This window comes from Apis florea, unplaced genomic scaffold (assembly GCF_048593485.1).
Source record: "Apis florea isolate Af1SG1 unplaced genomic scaffold, ASM4859348v1 contig_3696_pilon, whole genome shotgun sequence".
Lineage (NCBI taxonomy): Eukaryota > Metazoa > Arthropoda > Insecta > Hymenoptera > Apidae > Apis > Apis florea.
Window position 1 is genome coordinate 146817 of NW_028256809.1, and position 24698 is coordinate 171514.

At 20.7% G+C, this 24698-nt stretch overlaps 5 protein-coding genes across 20 annotated transcripts; 3 read left to right on the forward strand and 2 right to left on the reverse strand.

Annotated features, from left to right (window-relative positions):
• Nucleotides 1-345: 345 nt before the first annotated feature.
• Grip163 (gamma-tubulin complex component 6) lies at nt 346-7281 on the forward strand. 2 transcript variants are annotated; one of them, XM_012493156.3, is made up of 15 exons: nt 346-856; nt 975-1189; nt 1275-1507; nt 1649-1778; nt 2384-2743; nt 2933-3043; nt 3114-3284; nt 3384-3682; nt 3792-4011; nt 4112-4343; nt 4458-4638; nt 4734-6042; nt 6183-6392; nt 6490-6662; nt 6757-7281. In XM_012493156.3, the coding sequence occupies exons 1-15, from the start codon at nt 592-594 to the stop codon at nt 7079-7081; spliced, it is 4434 nt and encodes a 1477-aa protein (XP_012348610.1). In that variant the 5' UTR covers nt 346-591; the 3' UTR covers nt 7082-7281. The 2 variants fall into 2 exon arrangements, with proteins under 2 accessions (XP_012348610.1, XP_031775581.1); XM_031919721.2 differs by having other exon boundaries at nt 4461-4638.
• Nucleotides 6604-13917, reverse strand: IleRS-m (Isoleucyl-tRNA synthetase, mitochondrial). 3 transcript variants are annotated; one of them, XM_086914548.1, is made up of 16 exons: nt 13678-13917; nt 13476-13598; nt 13252-13396; nt 12187-12391; nt 11809-12113; nt 11541-11707; nt 11178-11414; nt 10902-11074; nt 10647-10785; nt 10389-10546; nt 8543-8686; nt 8426-8478; nt 8265-8362; nt 7936-8185; nt 7666-7847; nt 6604-7584 (listed from the first exon to the last, which is right to left on the reverse strand). In XM_086914548.1, the coding sequence occupies exons 1-16, from the start codon at nt 13915-13917 to the stop codon at nt 7351-7353; spliced, it is 2853 nt and encodes a 950-aa protein (XP_086770674.1). In that variant the 3' UTR covers nt 6604-7350. The 3 variants fall into 3 exon arrangements, 2 of the variants coding, with proteins under 2 accessions (XP_086770674.1, XP_086770673.1); XM_086914547.1 differs by having other exon boundaries at nt 8265-8478; XR_015294236.1 differs by having other exon boundaries at nt 7325-7584; nt 7932-8185; nt 8265-8478.
• Nucleotides 13701-16615, forward strand: LOC100868353 (uncharacterized). 2 transcript variants are annotated; one of them, XM_012493160.3, is made up of 3 exons: nt 13701-14519; nt 14887-15037; nt 15109-16615. In XM_012493160.3, exons 1-3 carry the CDS (start codon nt 14187-14189, stop codon nt 15180-15182), a joined length of 558 nt encoding a protein of 185 aa, XP_012348614.1. In that variant the 5' UTR covers nt 13701-14186; the 3' UTR covers nt 15183-16615. The 2 variants fall into 2 exon arrangements, with proteins under 2 accessions (XP_012348614.1, XP_003698346.1); XM_003698298.4 differs by having other exon boundaries at nt 13734-14519; nt 14878-15037.
• Rpn5 (regulatory particle non-ATPase 5) lies at nt 16031-21942 on the reverse strand. 4 transcript variants are annotated; one of them, XM_086914556.1, is made up of 9 exons: nt 21679-21942; nt 18264-18531; nt 17993-18149; nt 17660-17896; nt 17455-17559; nt 17203-17384; nt 16893-17117; nt 16646-16802; nt 16031-16575 (listed from the first exon to the last, which is right to left on the reverse strand). In XM_086914556.1, the coding sequence occupies exons 3-9, from the start codon at nt 18113-18115 to the stop codon at nt 16285-16287; spliced, it is 1320 nt and encodes a 439-aa protein (XP_086770682.1). In that variant the 5' UTR covers nt 18116-18149; nt 18264-18531; nt 21679-21942; the 3' UTR covers nt 16031-16284. The 4 variants fall into 4 exon arrangements, with proteins under 4 accessions (XP_086770682.1, XP_012348613.3, XP_086770683.1 ...); XM_012493159.3 differs by having other exon boundaries at nt 21608-21912; XM_086914557.1 differs by lacking the exon at nt 18264-18531 and having other exon boundaries at nt 21679-21928.
• Nucleotides 21673-23731, forward strand: Atg12 (Autophagy-related 12). Of its 9 annotated transcripts, none has more exons than XM_086914562.1 (4): nt 21673-21813; nt 22762-22899; nt 22996-23132; nt 23218-23731. In XM_086914562.1, exons 1-4 carry the CDS (start codon nt 21684-21686, stop codon nt 23338-23340), a joined length of 528 nt encoding a protein of 175 aa, XP_086770688.1. In that variant the 5' UTR covers nt 21673-21683; the 3' UTR covers nt 23341-23731. The 9 variants fall into 9 exon arrangements, with proteins under 9 accessions (XP_086770688.1, XP_086770686.1, XP_086770685.1 ...); XM_086914560.1 differs by having other exon boundaries at nt 21677-21813; nt 22741-22899; XM_086914559.1 differs by having other exon boundaries at nt 21680-21813; nt 22741-22899; nt 22981-23132.
• The last annotated feature ends 967 nt before the right edge of the window (nt 23732-24698 follow it).

Below are 24698 nucleotides of genomic sequence, written 5' to 3' on the forward strand. Positions count from 1 at the left end.
TATATCATTTTTTTATTATTTTGAACTAATTTAATAATCAATTAATAAATAATTGTTAACATATTTTTCTCTATGATTTTTCTATTTAATTTGTTTTTTTTTATTTGTTGTTTAATTTTTATTAGAAAAATTATTCAAATTAATTGGAAACAGTTTTTTTCAAAATCATTCTTTTTCTTTGTATTTTTAATTCAAAAGATAGAAACCAAATATCACGTGATATAAACGCGCGTTGAATCTTTCGATTTAAATGCAAAATAACATCACATGAATCAATCTTTGATATGGTTATTGAGGTTATTAACATGAAATTCAAATTTGTTATAAATAAGTGTAATAAATATTAGAATATTGTTAAAAATTTATATTTTTAATAAAATATATCTTTTGGTACATTCAAAATATTATTAATTATAATGTAAGATATATTTTTATTGATTTTAAGTTGGTGCAATAATATATACATGTCAATAAATATATTTTTAAGATTATACGTATAAGAATTAAGAATTAGAAGATATATTTTGTAAGATACGATGAATATACGTTATTATATCAAGTTACATAATATCAAATGATTTTATTTATTAAATGACATCAAAAATATTATATACACAACCTCAACGTGCAGCCATGAATATTAAAGAATATGTTGATATTGATAACAATAACCATTGTAATGACAATGTTTATGGTCTTATAACTGAATTGAGTAGACATATATTGCAAACATATCGGTCATTTCATCGAAATATTCAATTTACTTATGATCATGATATCAAAATAATTAAACATCTTCGAATTAAAGCTTTTGAAATATTGCTGAAAAAAGGTCATCAATTGATTTCTAGTCAAGGTATTATTGTAATCAAATCATTTATAATACATTTAAATTTGTTTATATAATTTATTTAACTTACAATCAACAATATTTATTTATCATTTATCAATATTGATTATATTTGACATCACAGATTGCAAGGAATTTCAAAAAATAGATCCATTTTTAGAAATACAAAAATATGCTTTTATATTAAAGCTAGGATTAAATCGTTCACATGATGCTATCATGTTGGAATATTTTTTACAAAAACTTGAAGCATTTTCATATGTTGAATTGCCAGTTTCTTCTATTTTACAATTATTAATACAACTAAAAAATTTTAACATCGATTCAAAACCAGTAATGGTAGGTTTTAAATTTTTATATTTTTAACAGATTTTAAAACAGATTTATAGGATTTCATAAATATATATTTTATTGTGATTTTTAGAATATATTTTATGCTGACAAGACAAATCTTACTTTTCCTAAAATTACATATAATAAAAATGATTCATCGCTATTTCAAATATATCCCATGGAATATTTCATATCCTCAGATAAATTTGAAGCAATATTGGAAAAATTTCCAAATACAAGAATTGCATCTAAAAATATTATAAATGAACTAAATTTTTTATATGATTCAAAAAAATCAAAAGCCATTGGGATTGAATCTACTGAGTAAATTATATAAATATTATTTTATTCTTATATTTAGTTTTAATTTCAATATATATATGTATATATATATGAAAAAATATATATATATTTTTATATAAATATATATATAATATATAAAATATATATATTTTTTTTTTTCAGTTTACTTGTTACATGTGATTTTATGTCTAATCATATATTTGATGATATGTCATCGCATACATTAATATATCCAAATCAACAACTTACAATAAATTCAGAGTTTAATTTATATATTTTACAAAATAATATGGTAAGATATAACTTTTAAATATACAATATACAATTGTATATAAACTATTAATATATTTGTGAAACTTTGCAGAGTTAATTCTAAAGCCAAAATAAAAACAAAAGTTCATAAGAATAAAATTATCGGTTAAGACTCATTTATTAAATTATAAGCAATTGTTAAAAGTTTTCATTAACTGAAATAAAATGTAAAAAGTGAAACTATTCTGTCTCTGTTACATCATTATTGTATTCTGATTATTTCATTTTATCTAACCGACATTTTTTTCATATATGAACTTTTGTATTTAAATATTTGAATATACAGTGCTTTGTATTTTACTAGTTGCAATAGTATAATCTACAAATGAAAATAAGAAAAATATTAAATTTGTTCATAAGTGCATGAATATAAAATTATAGGCAAATATTAAATATAATTTGAAAATATGTTAGAAAATATAATTATATCCTTTTAAATTAAGAAATTAAGCATAGATTGATAATAAAAAGAATATCTTTCATATTTTTAATAGCAAATCCATTGCTATGTAAAGCTATTTAAATTGGATTCAATATTTATCTATAAATTTATAACAAATTTTTTATAAATAATTTATTTTTTAGATTGAAAATAGATGTGAAAATATATATAATTTTCCTTCAGAGAAAGGAACTGCAACAAATTATTTGTATCTTCCTTTTATACAAACAAATACAGAAGAAACAGAAAGCATGATAGATACATGGAAATTTTTTGATCAGAGTATTAGCAATGAATCAAATAGTGGTGTAGATATTTGGAATTATATATGGAATGAAATCAATGTTATAAATACTATATCAGTTGAAAATCACCAAACATGGGAATGTTTTGGAGAAATAGAATCTATTAAAGAATTGATGTTTGTAACAGATATGTCATTTGCAGCAATACATTTAGAAAAAATTAAGGAAATGAATAATTTGTCATTACTTTCAGAAAAGGTAAATTATTAATTCATACATAAATATAATAATTATTTATAATAAATTATTTTTATGAATAAATATATACAGATAATATATGCACATATATCTTGATATAATATACTTTAATTATTATTTTTTTAAATAAAATATATCTTCAAGCATTTAACTATTTATTTTTTCCATTTATTTATTTATTTAATATAGGTAATGAATTCTTTACTTCTTTTGGAAGAAATTTCAGCTAAAGAATTTATACACGATGTGAAATCAATGTTAATAGGCATAGAATCAAATTCATTCAAATATGGAGATGTAGTATGTATTTATTATATCTTAATAACAAATTATTAAAAAGTAAAATGTATAAATCAATTAAATTTTTTAGATAGGATTTACTTTACGAAAGAACATTAGTGTGTATGGTATATGTTCAGAATCAGTAAAAAAAATTTGTCAAGAAGCTATTAATTGGGGTAATTGTTTTAGATTCTTATGGAATCTTGTTATACCCAAATCACAAAATACCAAATTACCACAAGAAGGACTAATGTTTAAGGTTCATAATAAAATCATAAAAAAGATAATATGTTTACATATAAAAATTCATATATATATATATATATATACTATTCATATATATATTAATATTTTGTAGGCTATGTGTGCAAACATAAAAGAATTATTGCTTTATTACCAAGCAGTACTATTAAGAATTTTTACAAATGAAAATAAATCTGAAGGGATATTAAAAATATTTGAAAAAGTACGTTCTGTAGCTATATTAATTACTAAAGTTGCTAAAGTTTGTGAGTCTTACAAAGAAAATCAATTCACATTTCGAGGAGGAAATAATATTCTTACTAACATTTATAATGAAGCAATTAAAGCGACAGATACTAAGATTGCTTTAGTATTCTATTCATTATTAAAATCTTGCTGTGAAGTTTATTTTCGGTATGTATTATAAAAAATATAATAAACAAATTTTTGTGTTTTCATTTTTATTCACTTTTGTAGATTTAATAAATTATTATATAATATGTAATTAAATTGAATATTACAGATTTTTACAGAAATGGATTTTTGAAGGTATATGCGATGATATTTATGGAGAATTTATGATCAAAACGAGACCACAATATTTACGTAGTAGAAGTCACAAATTTTGGACGAAAAGTTTTAGCATTTATAATGATGCAGTACCAAGTTTTTTAAACGATTTAGCTGAATCAATCCTTCAATGTGGGAAAACAGTAAGACTTTTAAGAATTTGTGATTCCAAAGTAAGTATTCTTAATATATTATATTTTATATATATTCTATACATAATTATTTTTACTGTAAATTCCGTATCATATTGATCTTCGTATAATGAATATTTAGAATCCAATTTGTCGTGTTTGTATAACTGAGCAACCGGATATAAATGTTTGTTTAAGCGTAATTGCATTACGTGATCAATCATTAAGATATCACGAATATGAAAAAAAAGGTAAATTTGCTCTTGGTTCGATACTTTCTCTTTCTACGGCTATTCTAAATCAAAAACAACTAGAAAAAGGAATATCAAGAGTAATTGTACAAACGGAACGTAATGCACTATTAAAAGTTCACGGTATGTATATTTTTTATTTATAACAAAGAAGATACATTATTTTATGTTATGAATAAAAATAATAAAAATAAAATTTTTTTTTATTTTTTATAATTTTTTACACAAAACAATCAGAAGAAACGAAAAAACAGAAAGATACAACAAAAACATTAACAAAAACAAAAGATTATACAGATTTGACAAATTCTCAAGGACAAATATTTATAAGTAATTTACAGCAAAAGAAAAAGAAAGAAAGTGAATCATCCAATAAATTGTTTTTACAAATCGAACATAAAGAAGAAAATACAATAAAGTAAGAAATATTACGATATTTAAAATGATACAATAAAATTAATATTTAATATTCAAATTAAATAAAAATTATAGTTAAAAATATATTATTTACAGAACAATGGTTTGGAATTATTATGAAAATGTAACTAATGATATTAATAAACGACGTATTCGTTCACAATGGCGAATTAAAAGAATGAAATTTTATAATAAGAGAGTGGATATATTAAATACAGCAAATCAAGATTTGAGCAACGAATTAGAAAAAACTGATGAACTTGATGTAACTTCAAGTTCTTTGATTGAAATTCCAATTCCATTTGAAGATGAAAATAAAAATTATACAAATACATCTTTTCAACAATCATATACAATATCAACACCAAATATTACAATTGATCAAAATCAAGATTCAATACAAAATCAGTATTTGCTTGCGAATTACAAACATAAAAAAACAATAAGTAATAATAATGAAAAATATAAATTTCATAATTTTGATGAACTAAAAATATTAAATAAGGAAACAATTTCGGAAATTTCATTAAATAAAAATAGAACAAATGAACAAATAGATGAAATTTTAGAGAAATTATCAACTCATTCAACAATAACTGAAAGACCTAATCTTTTGAATGTTATAAAATTAGATAATGCGATAACAGAATCTCAAATTAGTAACATACATTCTAACAATATGACACCAAATAATAATGAACTTGATATACAACAAATCGAATTTAATTCTGCTACAAATGAAATAAATAAAAAGGCTAATTTTACTGAAAACATAAATCAAGAAAATAGCAACTTAGAAACACCGATGTCATGTACAACAGATAATTTTACTACTTCATCAATACAGAGTCCCATTTCACTAATATATAATTTAGAAGATTCATCACCTATGGAAATTTCATCAATAATACCATCAAGTTGTACTTATTCAATAACTAAATCAACTCTTTCTATAAAAAAAGATTCAGATCTATTTGAATTAACTCGTAATGAAAAATATAATAAAATATCACCGGTAATAACTCCCTTGAATATTACCGATGTTGAAATAATTGATCATATTTCTCTTCAAGCTTACTTAGAAAAGTCGATTCGTATTCCTCTTAATATACAAAGTCGTCTCGTTAGCAATGCTATTATTAAATATTTTTTAAAGGAAAACAATTTACTTTTACATTTGCATAGTTTACGAAGCTACTTTTTTTTGTTAAATGGAGAATTTGCAAAGACTTTAACAGATTCATTATATACACGTTTATATGAAATCTCTGTACCCATTGAATTATTTAATTCAGTCACATTGACTAATCTTCTAGAACGAGCACTTGTTAATTCATTTAACAATGTTTACATTAATTCAGAACTTCTTAGTCTTTCGGCGATAGACACACCAGCTCAGTTAGAAGTAAATATTTTCTCTTATATTATTTATTTTTTCATAATTTTGTATACAAATTGTCAATTTGTATATTATAATTATTTTATCAAAAAAAATTAATAAACTTTATTATAAATCTTATAATATTTAATATTTTATATTTATAGATATCAGATCCAGCTGCTTTAGATTGTCTTTCTCTTAATTATAAAATAAATTGGCCACTTAATATTATAATTGATGAAACAGTCATGAAACAATATGGTAAAGTATTTAAATTTTTAATAACAAGTGGTCGAGTTTCATGGGTATTACAAGAAGACTTTAATATTATGAAAAGAGAAAGAAAAGCAATTACATCAGAACAATATCATAAAGTAAGAAAAAAATAATTTGATATAATACTAATTCTAATTCTAATTTCTTTTGAGAGTTAATCCAATCGCTAATTTTAAATTAATAATTTATTTCTAGTTACAATTATATAGACATTCAATGACACAATTTATGAATGCATTGCACAATTATTTAACATGTAGTGTTTTGCATGCAAGTTGGGCTGAATTTGAAAAAGATTTAGAACATTCATTAACTGTAGACCAAATTTATTTATCACATGTAAATTATATAAAACGAATACTTTCAAGGTAAAAATTATATTTTTTTGAGATGAAATAAAATATTAATGGTAAATGAAAAAATTAATTATTTTTTATTTATCATTATGTTATTTTTTTATAGATGTATGCTCAATAGTCGAGAAGAAAAAGTACGTGTATGTTTAACTAATATATTTAAAGTCATTTTAAAATTTCATAATAGAATAAGATCTCAAACCTGGATGATGAAATCTACGGGATATATTCATCCTAATTTTAAAAAGCTGGAACAAATGTATCAAGCATTCTGCGAATTACGAGCATATATGTCACACGTTGCGTTTAAATTAGCTACAAGTGGATATGAACCACATTTAATACATTTTCTAAATGCTCTTAATATAAATCAAATGTATGACTTAACTGTTAAGACTTATCGTAACTCTGTAGGCTCTTCAGAATTTTAATATTTATCATATATGTATTTCTTTTCTTCTATAATAATCTCAAAATCTATTACATTAGTATTATCAATTACAAATTATGTGTTCTTTTATTTCTGATATTTGCAAAACTATTGTACATACGAATAAAAAATTTAGTCAGTAATTTTCTCATATTATAAGTCTTAAATTGTTAAATCTTTCTAATAAAAATATTAAATGTACAATTTTCGTTTTATTTAAATTAAAAAGAATATATCAAATAAATTCGATAAAATATTAGAATTAATTTATTATACAATTGCAATCATTGACTTATTTTTAGAAAGAACATAAGTACAACGTGTACATAAACCATTTTTCTGCGTTTCAGGATACCTTCTACATCGTTCGCATAACGCTTCTTGAATTTCGGATACTTGAATTTGTGTTTCATTGATTGTATTGTTTTCAATCAATGTTATTGATGAGAGTTGTAATATTTCGCATAATTCAGATATTGACGATTGTTGTTCATCATGGAAAAACTAACAAAAAAAATATATAAACATATATAAAGTATATGCACACAAAACAATTTTAATTTTTTTTATGTATATAATACTTACACAAAGCGAAATAAAATCTTCTTTACTAGCATCTATAATACCATGCAATTTCCATGTGGTTTTATTAGCAATTTTTAAAATGTTATTTCTCAATCGAAGTGCCACATTTATGTGCTGTACAATACTTGGATCATTCCAAGAATTTAATACATTGTATTGAGTACGATGCAATGGTATATATGCTATATATTATGATGAAAATTAAGCTCAATTAATGGAAAATTTTTATTTTGAAATTTTGTATATTTAATAAAAAAAAATTTTACCTACAATTTTTAGGATAATATAACCATGCTTCTTCTGCTAAGTGTGGAAGAATAGGAGCAATAGATCTTATAAAAACATTTAAAATTTCTTTTATAACTTGCACTGCTGCAATGCGTATTGAAGATGTTGCCTCATCACAATAAAGTCTATCTTTGATTAAAGTACAATAAAGACCCGATACATTATTTGTTATAAAGTTCATAATCATTTTACTTGCATGATGATAATCATAATTATTATAATGTTGCTGTATCTGATGATATATAATATTTGTTATAATGCATCAATATAAATTTATTTTCCAAAATTAAAAAATAAAAAATATATATTACCTGTTCATTGTAACAAAATAATAAATATAACATATATTTGTCAATAATTCGATATTGAGGTTTACAATTAATATCTTCATGATAAGGATGTAAAGCACCTAAGAGAAAACGTAATATTAAACGAAGTTTATAAACGCTTTGTTTACATCCATCAAATATACTTTTTGAAACTGGTATTTGTGCATGTTGAGAGCCATGATTAGCTACCCACCACCTAAATAAAATAAAAATAGAAAGTTTGACCATATATCACTAATTATACAATTATATTATAATACCTCAAAACATCAACACCATATATTGGATTTTTTTCCAAATTAGATCCACCTTGTAAAATTTCTTCTGGATTTATCACATTTCCTATTGATTTTGACATTTTTAAGAAATTTTCATCAACTGCAAATCCATGTACAAATATAGCACTAAATGAAAAATATATATATAATATAATATAAATATAAATATATATATATATATAAAGAATATATAGACAATAGAGATAAACAATATAGATAATATAATAAATTATATTAATAAAATATAGACAAAGTATCCTAAAAATATAATTTCAAATAACATTTTTCTTTGTAATTTTGTTAATAAAAATCATATCAAAATATATATATTAGTTAAGTTATAGAGATCAAATGATAACATCATGATGAATGAAATGAATAAAAATGAAAATAAATAAATTATGATATAAAAAAACGAATATAAAACTTTTTTAATAAATGAATGATAAATAATACAATTTGAAATAAAAAAAAATAAACATTATTATAGCATTAAATTAAAAAATAATTAATTAGATAAATAAAATCAATCACTGAAAATTAAATTTAAGCTTTAAAATATTTCCTTTTGGATATTTTTCTTTGGATTTGGATATTTATTTCATCGATGTTTTAATATTATATTTTCCTATTGGTATTGAATTAATTCTTAAGATTGTAAATTTAATAACAAATAAAAAATTATCGAAAAATAACACGAAAACAATATACATCGAATCACATATTTATCCTTTACTACATTATGACCAATGCTGATTACCAATTCTAAGTCAACATTGATCACTTACAATTCAATAAAAGAATTGAATTTAGTTTTTTTAATTTTTCATCTACATTATATACTTATTTTAATAATGTATAACGCTTCTAAACACTTCTAAATCATTAAATTCTGATTTTGAACTTTTAAAACTAATTTTGGAACTCGGAAAATTTTTATCATATAAATTCTAAAAAATTTTTTTTCTTTTATGCAAGAGTTTTTAATATTTTGGATCCATTCCATTAAATTCTCAATATGTTATTTTTTAAAAAGAGAATTGACCTATAGAGAAAATAAATCCATAAATTGCTACATTTTTATGGAAAAACCTATTATATAGTAGATATAATGTTTAAAAAATTTATGAGCATTTAGAACAAAACTTATAATTTCTAAACTAATTTATTTTTGACTTAAAATCTTTAATATCCTTTTAAAAAGTATATAAATATACATTGACTGATAGAAAGAGTATAGTATTAAAACAAATATTAATTATGATTTTAATTTTTTAATAAAAATTATAATTTTAATAGAATTATCAATTATATTCAATTCATATTCAATTATTATTTATTTTTTTATATTAAATTATTCAATAAGAATTTTATTATTCAATGAAAATATAATTTGATATAATTCAAATATATAAAAGAAATTATATTTGAATTATACCAAATTATGTTAAATATAAAAGAATTAAACAGAGCAAAAAATTTTTCAAGAATTTTAAATTAAATTTAAAGTTTTTTATTTGATAAAAAAAATTAAATTAAAAAATTTTTTATTTTATATTGCTTGGACTTATTTGTTCAAGTTTAACAATGACACATACTTAACATTATAGTTATAACTCAAAAAGTCTATGCATTCTATGATTAATTAATGTTTTTTGTTAGTAAAAAATGAAAGCAAAATAAAATGTTGCTTGAAATTACCTTAAAAATCTATTAATTGAAATTATCTTAAGAATCTATTGTTCAATATTTATACATTTTTGGGATACCTTCTATTATGCTTTATAATAATATATATTATTTTTAAAATACTTTATATTTTATTTACCTATAAGATGGATATTCCTGTAAAGCTATAGATGTTATTAAGGATGATTGAAACCAACCACTAAATTGATCATAACCTTCTAAATAAAGATTTGCTTTTCCATTTGGTATAATCATTGACCATGAAATTCCACTATCAAACCAAATATCCATAATATCCTAAAAAATATTTATATCAATAGATGATATATTCAATTTTAATTTTCGTTTCTCTTATGTCTTAAATATCTTAAATAAATATTTGATAAATAGAATTTACATTTCCTTTTTCTACATCATCTGTTGCGATATTCAATTTTTCAATTATATCTAATCCTATTAAATCTTTTATTGAATATTCCCACCAACAATCAGGACCGTATTTGTCTATAGAATTGCATAATCGTTCAACTATTTCTCTGAAACATAAAAAATAATATAAAGAAGAATATATATACAAAACTAGATTATATAATATAATAGTATATTTATAATAAAGAATTTATAGTAAATAATAACATATACATAAACTTACTCATTTGTAAATGCTTTACCAGTTGTTTTACTATACACTACAGGTATAGGTGTCCCCCAAGAACGTTGTCGCGAAATACACCAATATGGTCGATTTTTTATTCCAGCAAGTAAAGCATTCATAAAAGATGTACGATTACATTTAGGATATATATCTATATCTGCGATACTGTCCTTATAAAATTAATAAAATAAATAAAAGAAAAATTAATATATTTTTATCACTATAAATTTCTATCACAATTTATAAGTGATGTAATATTACCAAATGACTTACAATAATTTTTTCCTTGATAGAATTTATATCAATGAACCATTGATTACTCGCACGAATAAGAACTGGTTTTTTTGTTCGCCAATCATATGGATAACTATGTGTTAACGTTTCTACATGCAAAATATCTTGACTCAAAAGATCTATCACTTTATCAACTCCTTCTGTTAATACTTGCAGTCCACAAAATTGTGAACCAGCTTCTTTAGTATATCGACCTTCAGTGTCAACTATAGATAACTATAGAATATTTAGTTATCATGAGATATTAATGTTATTCTATACTAATATTATCTAATACTGATATTATTTGATATTATTTTTATTATTTTAAAATGAATTACAATATATAATTTAATAACTTACAATATGAATTTTATTTTCTAATGCGACTAGAAAATCTTCTGGACCATGTGCAGGAGCAGTATGAACCAATCCTGTTCCTAGATTTGTTGTAACATGATTTGCAGCTAAGAAAGGGCATTTATGCTTTGTGAAAGGATGGAAATATGTGCTGCCTTCTAATTCTCTCCCTAATAAAATTTATCTATATTATTATTACTGTAATTCAAAATAAAAAAAAATCACAAATATATTTAAAAAATATTTAAATTTGATTAAAAATAAAATTTACCTTTAAAACATACTAATGTTCTCAATGAACCAACTTTTAATTCAACAGTACTTAATAAATCTTGTGCAATAATATATAAATCTCGTGAATTATTTTCAACAAGACAATATGTAGCATTTGCAGAAAAAGTTATAGCTTGATTAGCTACTAAACTCCATGGTGTAGTAGTCCATATTAATGCATATATTGCATGATTTTTAAATGAATTTAAATTTACTGGAATATTATCAATATGTAGACGAATAATCACAGCTTTACTTTGATGTTGCTGATTATATTCTAATTCAGATTCAGCTAATGCTGTTCTGTAATATATATAAATATAAGAAAAATTTTATTAAAAAAATAGATTAAATTATTTAATTTTGGACATTTAACCTTGAAGATGGAGACCAATAGACTGGCATAAAATCCCTAAATATGATACCTTTCTTATATAATTTTATGAATTGACGAAGTTGATTTTTTATATATGATGACTGACTGGTAAAATAATATCCAGATTCATTCCAGTCAGCTGTCACACCCCATGATTGGAAAGCTTCTTTCTGTTTAATAATAGCTTGTTCAGCATATTTACGGGCTAAATTTATAAAAAGAGAAAAAATGAAAAATTAAATATATAAAATATAAAATATATAAAATTAAATATTAAATATCTATATCTGAAAATATGTAAATATCTTAAAAACTATAAATAATAAAAAAATTTCAAGAGGAATATTTCATTTATTCTACTTCATCTTATTAATGATTTTACATATATATATGATCATTAAAATAGTGAAAATTATAGTTATATTTTTAAATTACATTTTTTTATATTTTTATAATTGATATCAAAACATTTTCCAACTATTTCATATTTTATTAACATATATATTATATATATATATATAAATTTTTTATAAATTGAGATATTAAATCTCAAACTTGATATAGCATCAGTATTATTCATGTTCATATATATTAAATGATCTTCCTAAAACTATAAATGAATTGTTTTTTCTTTCTATATATATGAAAAAATATATAACTTTTTACTAGTCCTTTTTAAGATCACTTCTTTAAAGCAATTTTTGATTAAGTAATCTGTCCATGATATACATTAAATAATGCTAGAGATATATATCAATTGAAATTATATATATTATATTTCAATGCAAAAAATGAAAATAATTTTAAAATTATTTTGATGTCAGCTAAAAACATGGAATAAAAAAATATAATTCTCATTTAAAAAAATAATTATACTTTAACAGGATGTAAATTCATTCATAGTTTTCAAAATATTTATATATTTCCAGATAAAATGAAATAATAAAATATACTTTATATACTATAAAATATACTTTATATACTATAATATATAATTTATATACTATAAATATTTAGCTAGCAATAACAAAAAAGATTTATTAATTAGGAATGTATTAATTATACCTTTCTTCCTAATTTCTAAGGAATTTTGAGCATTGTTACGTACAGCTTTTAGCTCAATTGGTAAACCATGACAATCCCAACCTGGTACATAATGAACTCGATTTTGATTTATAATTTTATATCTTAATGTTATATCCTTAAGAATCTAAAGAATTCATAAAAATAATATAATATTGTATGTTATATGTATATTTTAATAAAAAAATCATTATAAAATACAAAACCTTATTAATAGCATGTCCCATATGGGGAATTCCATTTGCATAAGGAGGTCCATCATGTAAAATAAAATCTGGTCCTGAAAGATTTTTCTTTTGCCAATCATACAAGTCAGAAAAACCACACTTCTATAAGAAAACAAATATATAAATAAAAATATTATAAAATATAAATAAACAAATAATATAATATTATAAAATAACCTACTTCAGTTAAATATTTATCTTCCTGTATTCGCATTTTACCATTTAAATGTACACGAAATTGAGTTTGTGGAAGTAAAACAGTTTCGGAATATTTGCCTTGCTTTTTTGATTTGGTCTTTGTGTAACTTTTAACAGTATCTGCTAATTCATCATTTGTTTTTTGTTTTAGGATTTGATTTGTAATTAATGTTCGTTTAATTAGAAATCTATACATATTTATTACTTTATTTACTGAATACATGTTCGTAATAATAGATATTAGATAAGAAATGTTATTATACTAATCTGAATTAAACATATTTTCTTTTTTACATAACATTAAAATTTGTCAAATATAATGTTTCGTCAAATATAATTTGAGAGAAAATTTAAAAAGAGAAAGTAATATTGAAGTATAAAACGCAAGGGTTTTAAGTGTTTTAAGGGTTTTAACCATAGGTAGGTTAGTTCGTTCTAGTTTGTCCCCAACTGATCCAATTCAATCTTGTGTTTGGTTATTATTAATGAAACATGGCTACGGTTTTCGAAAGTTCATTCTTATCAAATAGAGTACATCGTATCGAGGAACGATATGAAGAATCAACAAACACTTTTGGCAAATGTGACTGCACTAGCTATAGCTATCTTGCCTTGAGCGTCATTCTATTCATGATTGGGACCGCTATTACTATTTTTTCTTTGGACGATATCGTAGGTGAACACATATTTTTTAAACTTGGTCACATGTGGCTTATTGGTCCAATATTTATTTGTTCTGGACTAATGGTGGCTGTCAAATGTATGCTTTATCTTCGACGAAAATCCGTTATACAGATGATCTTTCATCAACGACAATTGTTCAGAGTAAGTAATTATTTTATATGATTTATTTAATATCTGGAAATATTCTACTAATAATAATGTGTTAGTTTTAATTTTATACTCAATTTCGTAAATATTTGTAATTTTTTTTATGAGATTGATATTATTGATTATAAAATTAATAAAAATTGTTGCATATCAGTGAAATCTATACATATATTTACATGTTGATAATTTCAAATATCAATATGTTTTAATATAGAATAATAAGTATCTGTTAAATATTTAATGTATGAAATATGTATTTATGTATATATAATATTAAATGTATTTAGTTATCAATTAATATCAAAATAAATAAATTTATTAATAATCGGGATAATTTAATCGTTAAATACAGCATTTGCAGGAATTAAGCGGTACTCGTGGTATTGAACGTATTGATATACAAACTCCAGGTCCACCTTCTTATGAAGCAATTGCTCAGGAAAGCTGTAACGAATTACCTCCGCCTTCTTATGCAGAAGCGGTAGCGCTTATACGCAAGACTATTGGAAGCAGTAAGAGTTTTTCATTCTACTGTAATATTTTATTATTAACATTATAGCATTTTTTTTCTTCCACACTTTAGATACCAAATCAAATAGTGCAACTGTTTCTTGTGATAGCATCGCTATTGATCAAAACGTCAGGTGTAAACCTTGAAACAGTATTTTTTTTCGATCGGAAGATTGATCACAATAAAAGCAGTAAATTATTTTATGAAATTATGAACGATTGTTCATCTTTTTTATGTCTGTCTGTTAGATTGAACATTCTTTTTTTCTATTATAAAAATGTTATTATCGCGTATCTTATACATTAATAGATAAAGAGGAAAAAAGGATGTATTCAATATATGCATTTATATTAGAATATTAATATCAATGAAATGATAAACATATGCAACGATTACGCATATTTTTTTTATAAAAAATGTTTGAATAGAAAAAAATTTATATGATAGTGTCAATCATTCAATTAATGAAAGAATTTCTCACAAAGTGAAGAAAATTACAAAGTGAAGTCATACGCAAAAAATTTACATTATAACTAGTATAAGTTTTTTTTAAACATACTAATTTTTATGAATATAATACGAAAAATTCATATAAAAATTTTTGTTATATCTTTTATCTTTTATAGAATTTTATAAAGAAAAAGAAGTTAAAATAATATGATAAATCTTATTTATTAATTCTTTATTAAAATATGTTGTCTCAATTCATATTAATAAGTAAAATTTAATAACGTAATTATCATTGAAATTTTTAACAATTAGACAATAATAAATTATCATTATAGTATGTAAGTTTTTATTCTATAAATAATTTATTCAAATTTAACATTTACAAAATAGAAAAACTTACGCATTTTGCGTATTAAACATTATGATAAATTATGAAAACAAGAATATAAAAAAGATATTACATTTATTATTAGCAAAATTTGTAAAAAGTGTGATTGTTCACTTAAAATGTATTACTTAATATTAAAACGAATAAAAAACGACGTTTTATGTTTCGCATAATGTTTATTTTTAAGATATAGTACACGTGTTAAAAACAGACCAAAAGCAACTCTAAATGCTTTTTTAAAGTTTTTTAAAGTTTTATAGAAAGTGTACAATTATTTATGTGCAGTCGTTTTATGGAAATAACTTTTGTAAAAGGATTATATAAAGAAGAAAATTAAACAAGTTTTGATACAAAAAGAAGAAAGAAAGAAGAAAACAAATAGGGAAAAAGAAAAAGTGAAAATTTATCTTTCAGGATTGAGCTACAGCCAACATTTCTTCTTGATGAATAAGATGAGTTGTATGATTGACAAGACTCATTAGTTTTGATAATGATGCAGCCCATGCGTCCAAAAGAGCAGCCGGCTCTTGGGTTCCTGTAAAACGAACCACACCGGCTGGACGATCCGTACGGGCATTTATCACACCAGTTTCTACTAAACTGCACAGACATGCTTCAGTTTCTTCAACTGGTAAATCCAATAATTCAGCCATGCGAGTCAATGTAATTTTTGTGTAATATTTTGCCATAATTCTGATATTCTATATAGTGAAATAAATATTCAATATAATTTTGTTAAAATGAAGTGAAATTTTTAGTTTTCAAACTCACATGTTCAACAACACGATTTCGAAGATCGGTCCAGCGCTTACGTCCTTCTTCAGTCCATAGGCTAAAAACTTCTGTAGCTTTAAGATCTCTTTCATAAATTTCGCAAAGTCCTGACCATTTTATTAGTTCTGGATTTACAAAAAGTCGTAATAATTCCCTAAGCATAAAAAATAAAAATTTATTATTAATATAAAAAATAAGAGATTCATAAATTAAATTTTTTTTGTTAAAAACGAATAAATAATACTTGTATGTTGGTATCTCATCAAGAAGTTTATCAGAAAGCAACCTATGGGTCAAATCAGCTTGTTCTGGTTCATGTGGTGCAAGTACAAGATACAGAACAGCTCGTGAAAGTGCAGCATGTCTTTTTTCAGGATCATCTCTAACTGTTGGAGTTTCCAATACTGCTCGATTATGTCTACATAATTCTAAATGCCAACCTTCATGACGAGCCAATTCCATCATTAGGCTGAAATAAAAAAATTTTGTTGCAATAAATTTTAAAGTTTTATATTTATTTATTCAATTTATTAGTTATTATGTAATTTGCTTACTCATAATATTTCAATTTAAGAGATTGTGTTTCTTCATCATTTTCATCATTAAAAAATTTAACATTAATTTTCTTAGCTATTATTTGAGTGCGCATAAAATCTTTTTTTGCTAAACATAATCGCATTTGCTCTAGAATAAGAGATGCTTTTTCTAAACGTGACATACTACCATATGTTTCAACCTAAAATAGATATAATTTTATTATACATAATTTTTAACTATTATATTATTTCTTTCTAAAAATTTCATACTTGTAATTCAAGCATAACAGCTGCTGCACCTGAAATATCTCCATCTTCTTCTTTGATTTTTGCCAAACGATGAGTAAGTCTTGCTCTTTCAACTTCTACATATATCTTTGACAAGAATTATTTTTTATTATTTATATTTTTAAAACAATTGATTTTTTTAAACATTTAAAAATTTAATTTGAAATAATTACAAAATTTAGATTACCTTTCCTTCTGTTACAGTACGTAATGTTTCTATCAATTTAATTTTGGTTTCTTTATCAGGCATTTTATCTACATAAGTACAACATTCCTGAACCATTGCTGTAACAGCTCGTTTTAATTGAGAACGTCTTTTGGACAACAATACTATGTGTTCATTTAATACTGCCCAATTCTTTGCTTCTAAACAAATTTGAACAATAGCAACAAGAATTCGTGATGTAGATGACACATCTGCACTCTAGAAAATATCAGAAATTGTTATTATTATTTGCATATTTTAATTGCAAACAAGTATAAAATTAAATATAAAATTAATTAATAATAAAAACTTAACTGTTCGTGCTAATTTTTCTAATGCTAATAATTGGTCCAAAGCATCATGTAACTTTCCTTCATTTGCTAATTTTTTACATTCTGGAATTTTAACATCACAATTGCTACTATAATCCACCTCCATTTTTAAAATTTTATTAGAATCCAATAATCTTGTCCTTTATTAATTGAAGAATGATCGATTAAAATATTTAACATTAGATATTTAACATATTTAACATATTATATTTAACATATAAATAAATTATAAATTTAAAAATATCAATAATTACCTTAAATGAAATATCTACAAATTATAAAGCAAATTTCTTTCAATGAAACAATTCTGGTAATTTTTTCTTATCAAAAGAATTGTGTTTTATTTGATCAAATATAATAGGAAAATATAAATATTTTTTTTTAAGAAATATTTTCTTCACATATGATTTTTTATACAAAATTCACGTAAATCTAAAATTTTTCTCATTCCACATGACTTAAAACTGATTGTCATCCACCATTTGTAAAATAGTACCAATAAATGTTAAAGTTAACCACAGTCTACATTAAATACATATAAGTTATAATGTTAAATTTGGCAACATTGCTTTTACTATTGGAATTGGAAGTCAATATAAATTCTTGATATGTAAATAATATATAAATATTATATATATTATATTATTTATAATTATAATAAATAGAAACAATATATAAATATTATATATTATAAAAAAATATATATAAATCGGATAAGTTTAAGGTTATAGTGCTTATAGCATTTATATTTAAAATATTTATATTTAAACAAATATTAGTATAAATTTAAATTATTTTATAAATAAAATTATAATTTTTAAAATGAATAATTAAGTACACAGTATACAATAAGTTATTAAAAATGAAAATGAATAATAAAGACAATTAAAAAAAAATTACTAAGATGATCTTTGCAATCAATTATAAATAATATTAAATCATATTAAAAGACAATACTATAATTTAATACATAAAAGCAGAAATATTACAATAAATTACAGAAATATTTAAAAAAAAATATAATAAGTTTTCACATCTTAATTAGGAATATTATCATAGTACTATTCGAGTTTTAATGTGTAATTTGTCAGTGATCATATTATTTTACTTTTATAAAATAAAATTTAAAAAAAGAAATCCATAATAAAAATATTTTATATAAATTAAATATTTAAATATTTTATATAAATTTTTTTTATATATTTCTAATTGATTATTGTTTATATTTTTCATATAATCATTTATGTGAAAAAAATGAAATGTTTAAGAAAACAAATAATTTAAATAAAATATGTAATTATTATATTATCATAATTATCATATATATATATTCTTAAATTACAAATACTTTTAATTATTTAAATTAAATATTAATATATGATAATTTTAATAAAATTTTTTTATGATATTTAGCATATAAAATTAAAATTAAAAAATAAATCATTATTATTTACTATGTCTTTTATTTTGTTACTTTATTTTATTGTATCTGTATAGATGAAAATTATTAATTTTTTTAATAACTAAAACAATTAATTAAAATAAATACATATTTATCTTTAATTTTATTAATTTATAATTAATGATTTATAAATATTATTTACAGAAATGAAAAGCCAATATATTCATAATTTTGAATAATTTGTATTCCGTTTTTTCAAAATCTTTCCTTTTTGACAATAAATAAGAAAAAATAATAAAAAATAAATTGGTAAATTGGTAAATTGAGAAAAACTGTAAAAAATAAATTGGAAAATTGAAAAAAATTATAGAAATAATATTGCTTTTTTCTATAATTTTCAATGAAGTGTAAACTAAAAAATAGAAAATTTTATAAAAGGTGAATTTTTATAAGGAATTTCATTTTTTGAAAATATAAAAATAAAAACATAATTGTTTAATTTTATAATGCTCATAATTTCCTTTGCAACTATAATAATACTGTAATGTATTAATGTATACAATTTTAATAATTAATAAAAAAATAAAAATATTATATTTATATCTGTATACTAATAGTATTATTATATTATTAATATTATTATTAAATTACTATATTATATTATACAATATAAATATAGTTTAAATAAAATGCAAAATGAAAAATGTTATATTTCTTATACTATCGTACTAAATGTATTTTAATATAATTTACCATAATAATACTATAACAAAACAAATTTTATAAAATACTTTATAAAATCTCAGAAAAATGTGAGAATCCGAAATTAATAAATTTCAATAATAGAAATAATAAAAATAATAAATAGCGAACGAATAAAATATATTAGTGATAAATATTAATGTTTTTATTATGAATATTTGGATCGATATTTTTCTTATAAATTTCAATTATTTTAATAATATATAATTTCATTGTATTTTTCTTTTATTATAAAAATATATAATTTTTTTTGTTTTTTATTTAGAAATTTTGCATTCTTAAAATTTAACAAAAAATAAAATCTTTATTTCCAAATTTATATATATATTATATTTAAAAATATTTATTATTGTGTTCATATCAGTAAAATTTTTAAAAATAGATTTTAGAAAGTTTTTAAAAATAGATTTAATATTAATAATTATATAAAAAAATGACTATTCGTTTAGATTAATATTAATTCAATTATTTATTATAATTATTACAATTAATATTATTAAATACGATTAAATAAAACTTTCTAAGAAAAAATTTTTTATAAAAATTGAATTGAAATTTCTAAAAATTTCTTATTTTTAAATTAAAAAAAAATCAATATTACAAAAATTGATATTTTCACATTTTTTTATCATTTTTATTTGATAAATTATCAAATTATCAAGATATGAATCAAATACTAAAACTATGGATATCGAGTTTAAACAGTGTTGCCAAATTATAACAACTTGTAACTAAACTGTACAATATAAGAAAAATTATTATTATATTAAATTATTAATATTAGTGATAGAGAATTTAATTAAAAATAATAAATAAATACATTAAGTTTTATTTATCACAAAATAAAAAATCAATAATGATAATTAATTAATATTTATAATTATAATTAATACTTAATAAATTTTCAATTTGTTTTATTTTTAAAAATTATTGTTTTATATTAATAATAATTATATAATAATAATAATTATAAGACATTTAAATTAAAATATTTATTATAAAATATTATTTGGATTTCTTTGAATTTTGACTAATTAATTACAGTTAAATAAGAAAGCATTTATAGTATAAAAAATAATAAAAAAATTCAAAAAAAAGAAATATATATTTTTTTGAAAGTGTTTATATTTATATTTATAGTTATATTTTATAAAAAAATTATCAATTAAAACAAATTTCTTTGATGTTTTTTGGATTGAGTTTTTTTTAATTTAATTTAAGATTCCTATCTTGGAAAAAAAATGTTTTTGCAAAAAATATTATTTGCATTGATAAATAATATATAAAATAGCCAAGCGAGAGTAAATTTTCTCTCTTCAAAAGTCTAAAAAATTGTCCACTTTTATTATAATTTTTTTTTAAATATATTGCTAAAGTACTATAATAGAAGTTTGATTGATAGTTATTGAAAATCTTATTTTATTCGTAACTTACTTTTTAAACTTTTTCTATTTCAGATTGTTTCATTTTTGTAAAAATTTAATGAACAATATAATCAATCTTACTTTCTATGTATATCAGTGCAGTTAAAAAAATATATCGGAATATTGGTTCGCTTTCTTTTCTGCAAAACTTTTCCTGTATATTCTTCATTATTATTTTTATGTTTTCCTCTACTCAAGTATTGTATAGCTATTCAGGTATTTTTACAAACAAAATAAAATTTCAACACAAAATCTTTTTAAAATTAGATAAAATAGCTTAACCTCATCTGAGAAATAGATTCTTTTTTTAATTGTTCTGATTAGTTAGTTTTCAAGTTACTCTTCAGTTACTTTTTTTTGAAAGTTGCTAGTTATTTTTATAGTTATTATAGTTGGTTATTTTTTTTCATCGTAATCATTGCAATTGATCCAAATAAAATATGTTTTAAAAGTTTTTTTCTTTTTTTTTAATATATTCCTTAACGAAAAATTATCTTAATTTAAAATTTGCTCAATATTTCTTATTTTACTATTAATGTAATTGTAATTAAAATTCTCTTATAAAATTTGAGTTTTCCTAGAATTTTCTTAAGTACTTATCTAATTATAAATATAAAAAAAAATTCAATTATAAATATTCAGATAGTTTAATTAAAATAGTTTATTTAAAATTAAAAAAAATTATTAATGATAAAAAAATCATAATCGATTATTATTTTCTGTGTTTTTTATTTTATTGTATTTTATTGTATATGAAAGATATTGCTGTCGTTACTGAGGCTTAAAATTTAAATATTGTTGGAACACTCATAATCCTGATTTATGCATAAAAAATTCATTTGTGATAATTTATTTCGTGAATTAAAAATAAAATTAATATGTTTTGCATAATGTAAAAATAATTTTATGTTTTTGTATTTTTCGATAATGTTTTATTTCAATTCTACATAATTCTACATTGATTAAATTTCAGTTTATGATTTTTATGTAATTTTTATGTATTAATAAATTTAATTTTATTAAATCTTTTTTAATAATATTTATGTATATGAAATCAAAAGAATCAAATAATAAGAATTTGTTTCGTCTATTTTTCTTTTTTGACGGACATTTGAAATTTAACATACGTGATGACGGAGAAAGAAGGAAATGAATATGTTATAGCTGAAATTATTGGTAAATCTGAAAAAATGGGAGAAAATTTAACAAACGAAGATGCATCTGCCAGTTTTGAAACAATTCATTCAGAAACACCGTTAGTTCGAAATGGAGTTCAAATTAATTCTAAGGACAAAGCAAAAAGTAAAAGATTTCTTGTTTACTAAAGACATAATAATAAATTGAAAATTAATAAGACATAATATAAAACAATTATTTTATTAGTATTTAATTTTTCAGTTGATATTTTGTTAAAAGCAACTGGCAACGCACCAATAATGAAACAAAAAAAGTGGTCTGTCAGCCAAGATTATTGTATTGGTCGTATTTCTGATTTTATTAGAAGATATCTTAAATTAGATTCAAATGAAAAATTGGTAAGTGTAAAATAAAAATTATATTCATCTTATATATGTGTAGATATGTATATAAATATATAAATATATTTTCTCTTTTTATTAGTTTCTATATGTAAATCAAACATTTGCTCCTGCACCAGATCAAGCATTGAAAAATTTATACGATTGTTATGGTGCAGATGGAAAATTAATATTACATTATTGTAAAAGCCAAGCTTGGGGTTAAAATTATGCTTATATCATAATTTTATGAATTATTATATAAATATATTATATGTATATTATATATGTTTATGTTTAAAAAATTTTATTATTATTTACATTATATATATAAACATACATATATAATTATATATATATAAAAACATTATTTGATAAGTATTTAATGAATTTTCTAATTGTATTGAATAATATAAATTTTATCATAATAAATTTCATAATCATAAACATTATAACATAAAAACAAAATAATATATAATATACCAGTTAAATGAAAATATTATGTTTAAAGAATGATTTTTTGTTGTATTTTTTCTCATTTTTTAAGTCATTGTAAATTTGTCATATTGTAAATGATATTATATAGAATATAATAAAACACATAAAATATAATTTTTTAATTTAAAGTTTTGTTTATTATAAAATAAAGAATATTATTAGAATTTTATTAAAGTATTCATCAAAGTATTATCCAATGGATTTAGAAACTAAAAAAAAAAAAAAGTAAATTAATTTTTCAAATTTAATATTTTGAAATAAATTTTTTACTATAAAGTGATTTCAAAATTTCAAAATTCAAAATATCCATTTTCAATAATTGGGAATAATATTTTGAAAATCTAGAAATAATATTTTCATTCAATATAAAACTTATTTAAATATTTATTATAATAGGCCATTGAAATATATATTTAAATTATACAGTTTTATATCATTAGATATATTTTTATTATTTTCTTTTTTTAAATAATACAAATCATATCATTATTTAATTGTATCATAAATATTTGTTTTATATAAAAATTATTGGTAAAAAAATAATGTAAATTTTATAACAGTCTTCTATTATATTCTTTCAAATCTAAAATGTTTAATTTTATTTTGATTTTAGAAGTTAATGTCTTATTCTATTAATAAATTAAATATTTTGCCATTTTAAATGTATGTAGCGATGTAACTATATAGTTATTTCAAGAAGGAAAGATGTAGATGTTTTTCCAATGTTTTGTATGAATTTTATTTATAATTATATTAATTATATAATTATAATAATTTATTAATTATTTATCTATTATATATTAATAGTATTATAAAAGTTATTAACTTTTACAAATATTAAATGTTAATTCTTTAATATAATAATTGTATATAATGTTAGTGTTTTTTTGGCTTCTCTCCATTTTTTCCTAACAAAAATAAAAGTACAAAATAATATTATAAATATATAATATATAATATAGATAATGTTTAAAAAAATAGCAAGAAAAGTAATCTTTGAGATATATTTTATATAGTCCTAAACAAATTTATATTGTGCATATCATTCACAAACAGATATAAAACATCAATTGCAAAAATATAAAC

Bases quoted from the DNA above. Each gene is read 5' to 3' on its own strand.
- Grip163 (XM_012493156.3), top strand. From the start codon at position 592: ATGACATCAAAAATATTATATACACAACCTCAACGTGCAGCCATGAAT. The intron at 1,779-2,383 runs GTAAGATATAAC...TTTATTTTTTAG, and splicing joins ATATTTTACAAAATAATATG to ATTGAAAATAGATGTGAAAA. The intron at 6,043-6,182 runs GTAAATATTTTC...TTATATTTATAG, and splicing joins ACACACCAGCTCAGTTAGAA to ATATCAGATCCAGCTGCTTT.
- IleRS-m (XM_086914547.1), bottom strand. From the start codon at position 13,917: ATGTATTCAGTAAATAAAGTAATAAATATGTATAGATTTCTAATTAAA. The intron at 10,547-10,646 runs GTAAATTCTATT...AATATTTTTTAG, and splicing joins ATGATGTAGAAAAAGGAAAT to GATATTATGGATATTTGGTT. The intron at 7,848-7,935 runs GTAGGTAAAATT...CATAATATATAG, and splicing joins GTTATATTATCCTAAAAATT to CATATATACCATTGCATCGT.
- LOC100868353 (XM_003698298.4), top strand. From the start codon at position 14,187: ATGGCTACGGTTTTCGAAAGTTCATTCTTATCAAATAGAGTACATCGT. The intron at 14,520-14,877 runs GTAAGTAATTAT...CGTTAAATACAG, and splicing joins ATCAACGACAATTGTTCAGA to CATTTGCAGGAATTAAGCGG. The intron at 15,038-15,108 runs GTAAGAGTTTTT...TCCACACTTTAG, and splicing joins ACGCAAGACTATTGGAAGCA to ATACCAAATCAAATAGTGCA.
- Rpn5 (XM_086914556.1), bottom strand. From the start codon at position 18,115: ATGGAGGTGGATTATAGTAGCAATTGTGATGTTAAAATTCCAGAATGT. The intron at 17,897-17,992 runs GTTAAGTTTTTA...GATATTTTCTAG, and splicing joins TAGAAAAATTAGCACGAACA to AGTGCAGATGTGTCATCTAC. The intron at 17,385-17,454 runs GTATGAAATTTT...TATCTATTTTAG, and splicing joins CTGTTATGCTTGAATTACAA to GTTGAAACATATGGTAGTAT.
- Atg12 (XM_086914559.1), top strand. From the start codon at position 21,684: ATGTATATCAGTGCAGTTAAAAAAATATATCGGAATATTGGTTCGCTT. The intron at 22,900-22,980 runs GTAAAAGATTTC...TTATTTTATTAG, and splicing joins TTCTAAGGACAAAGCAAAAA to TATTTAATTTTTCAGTTGAT. The intron at 23,133-23,217 runs GTAAGTGTAAAA...TCTTTTTATTAG, and splicing joins TAGATTCAAATGAAAAATTG to TTTCTATATGTAAATCAAAC.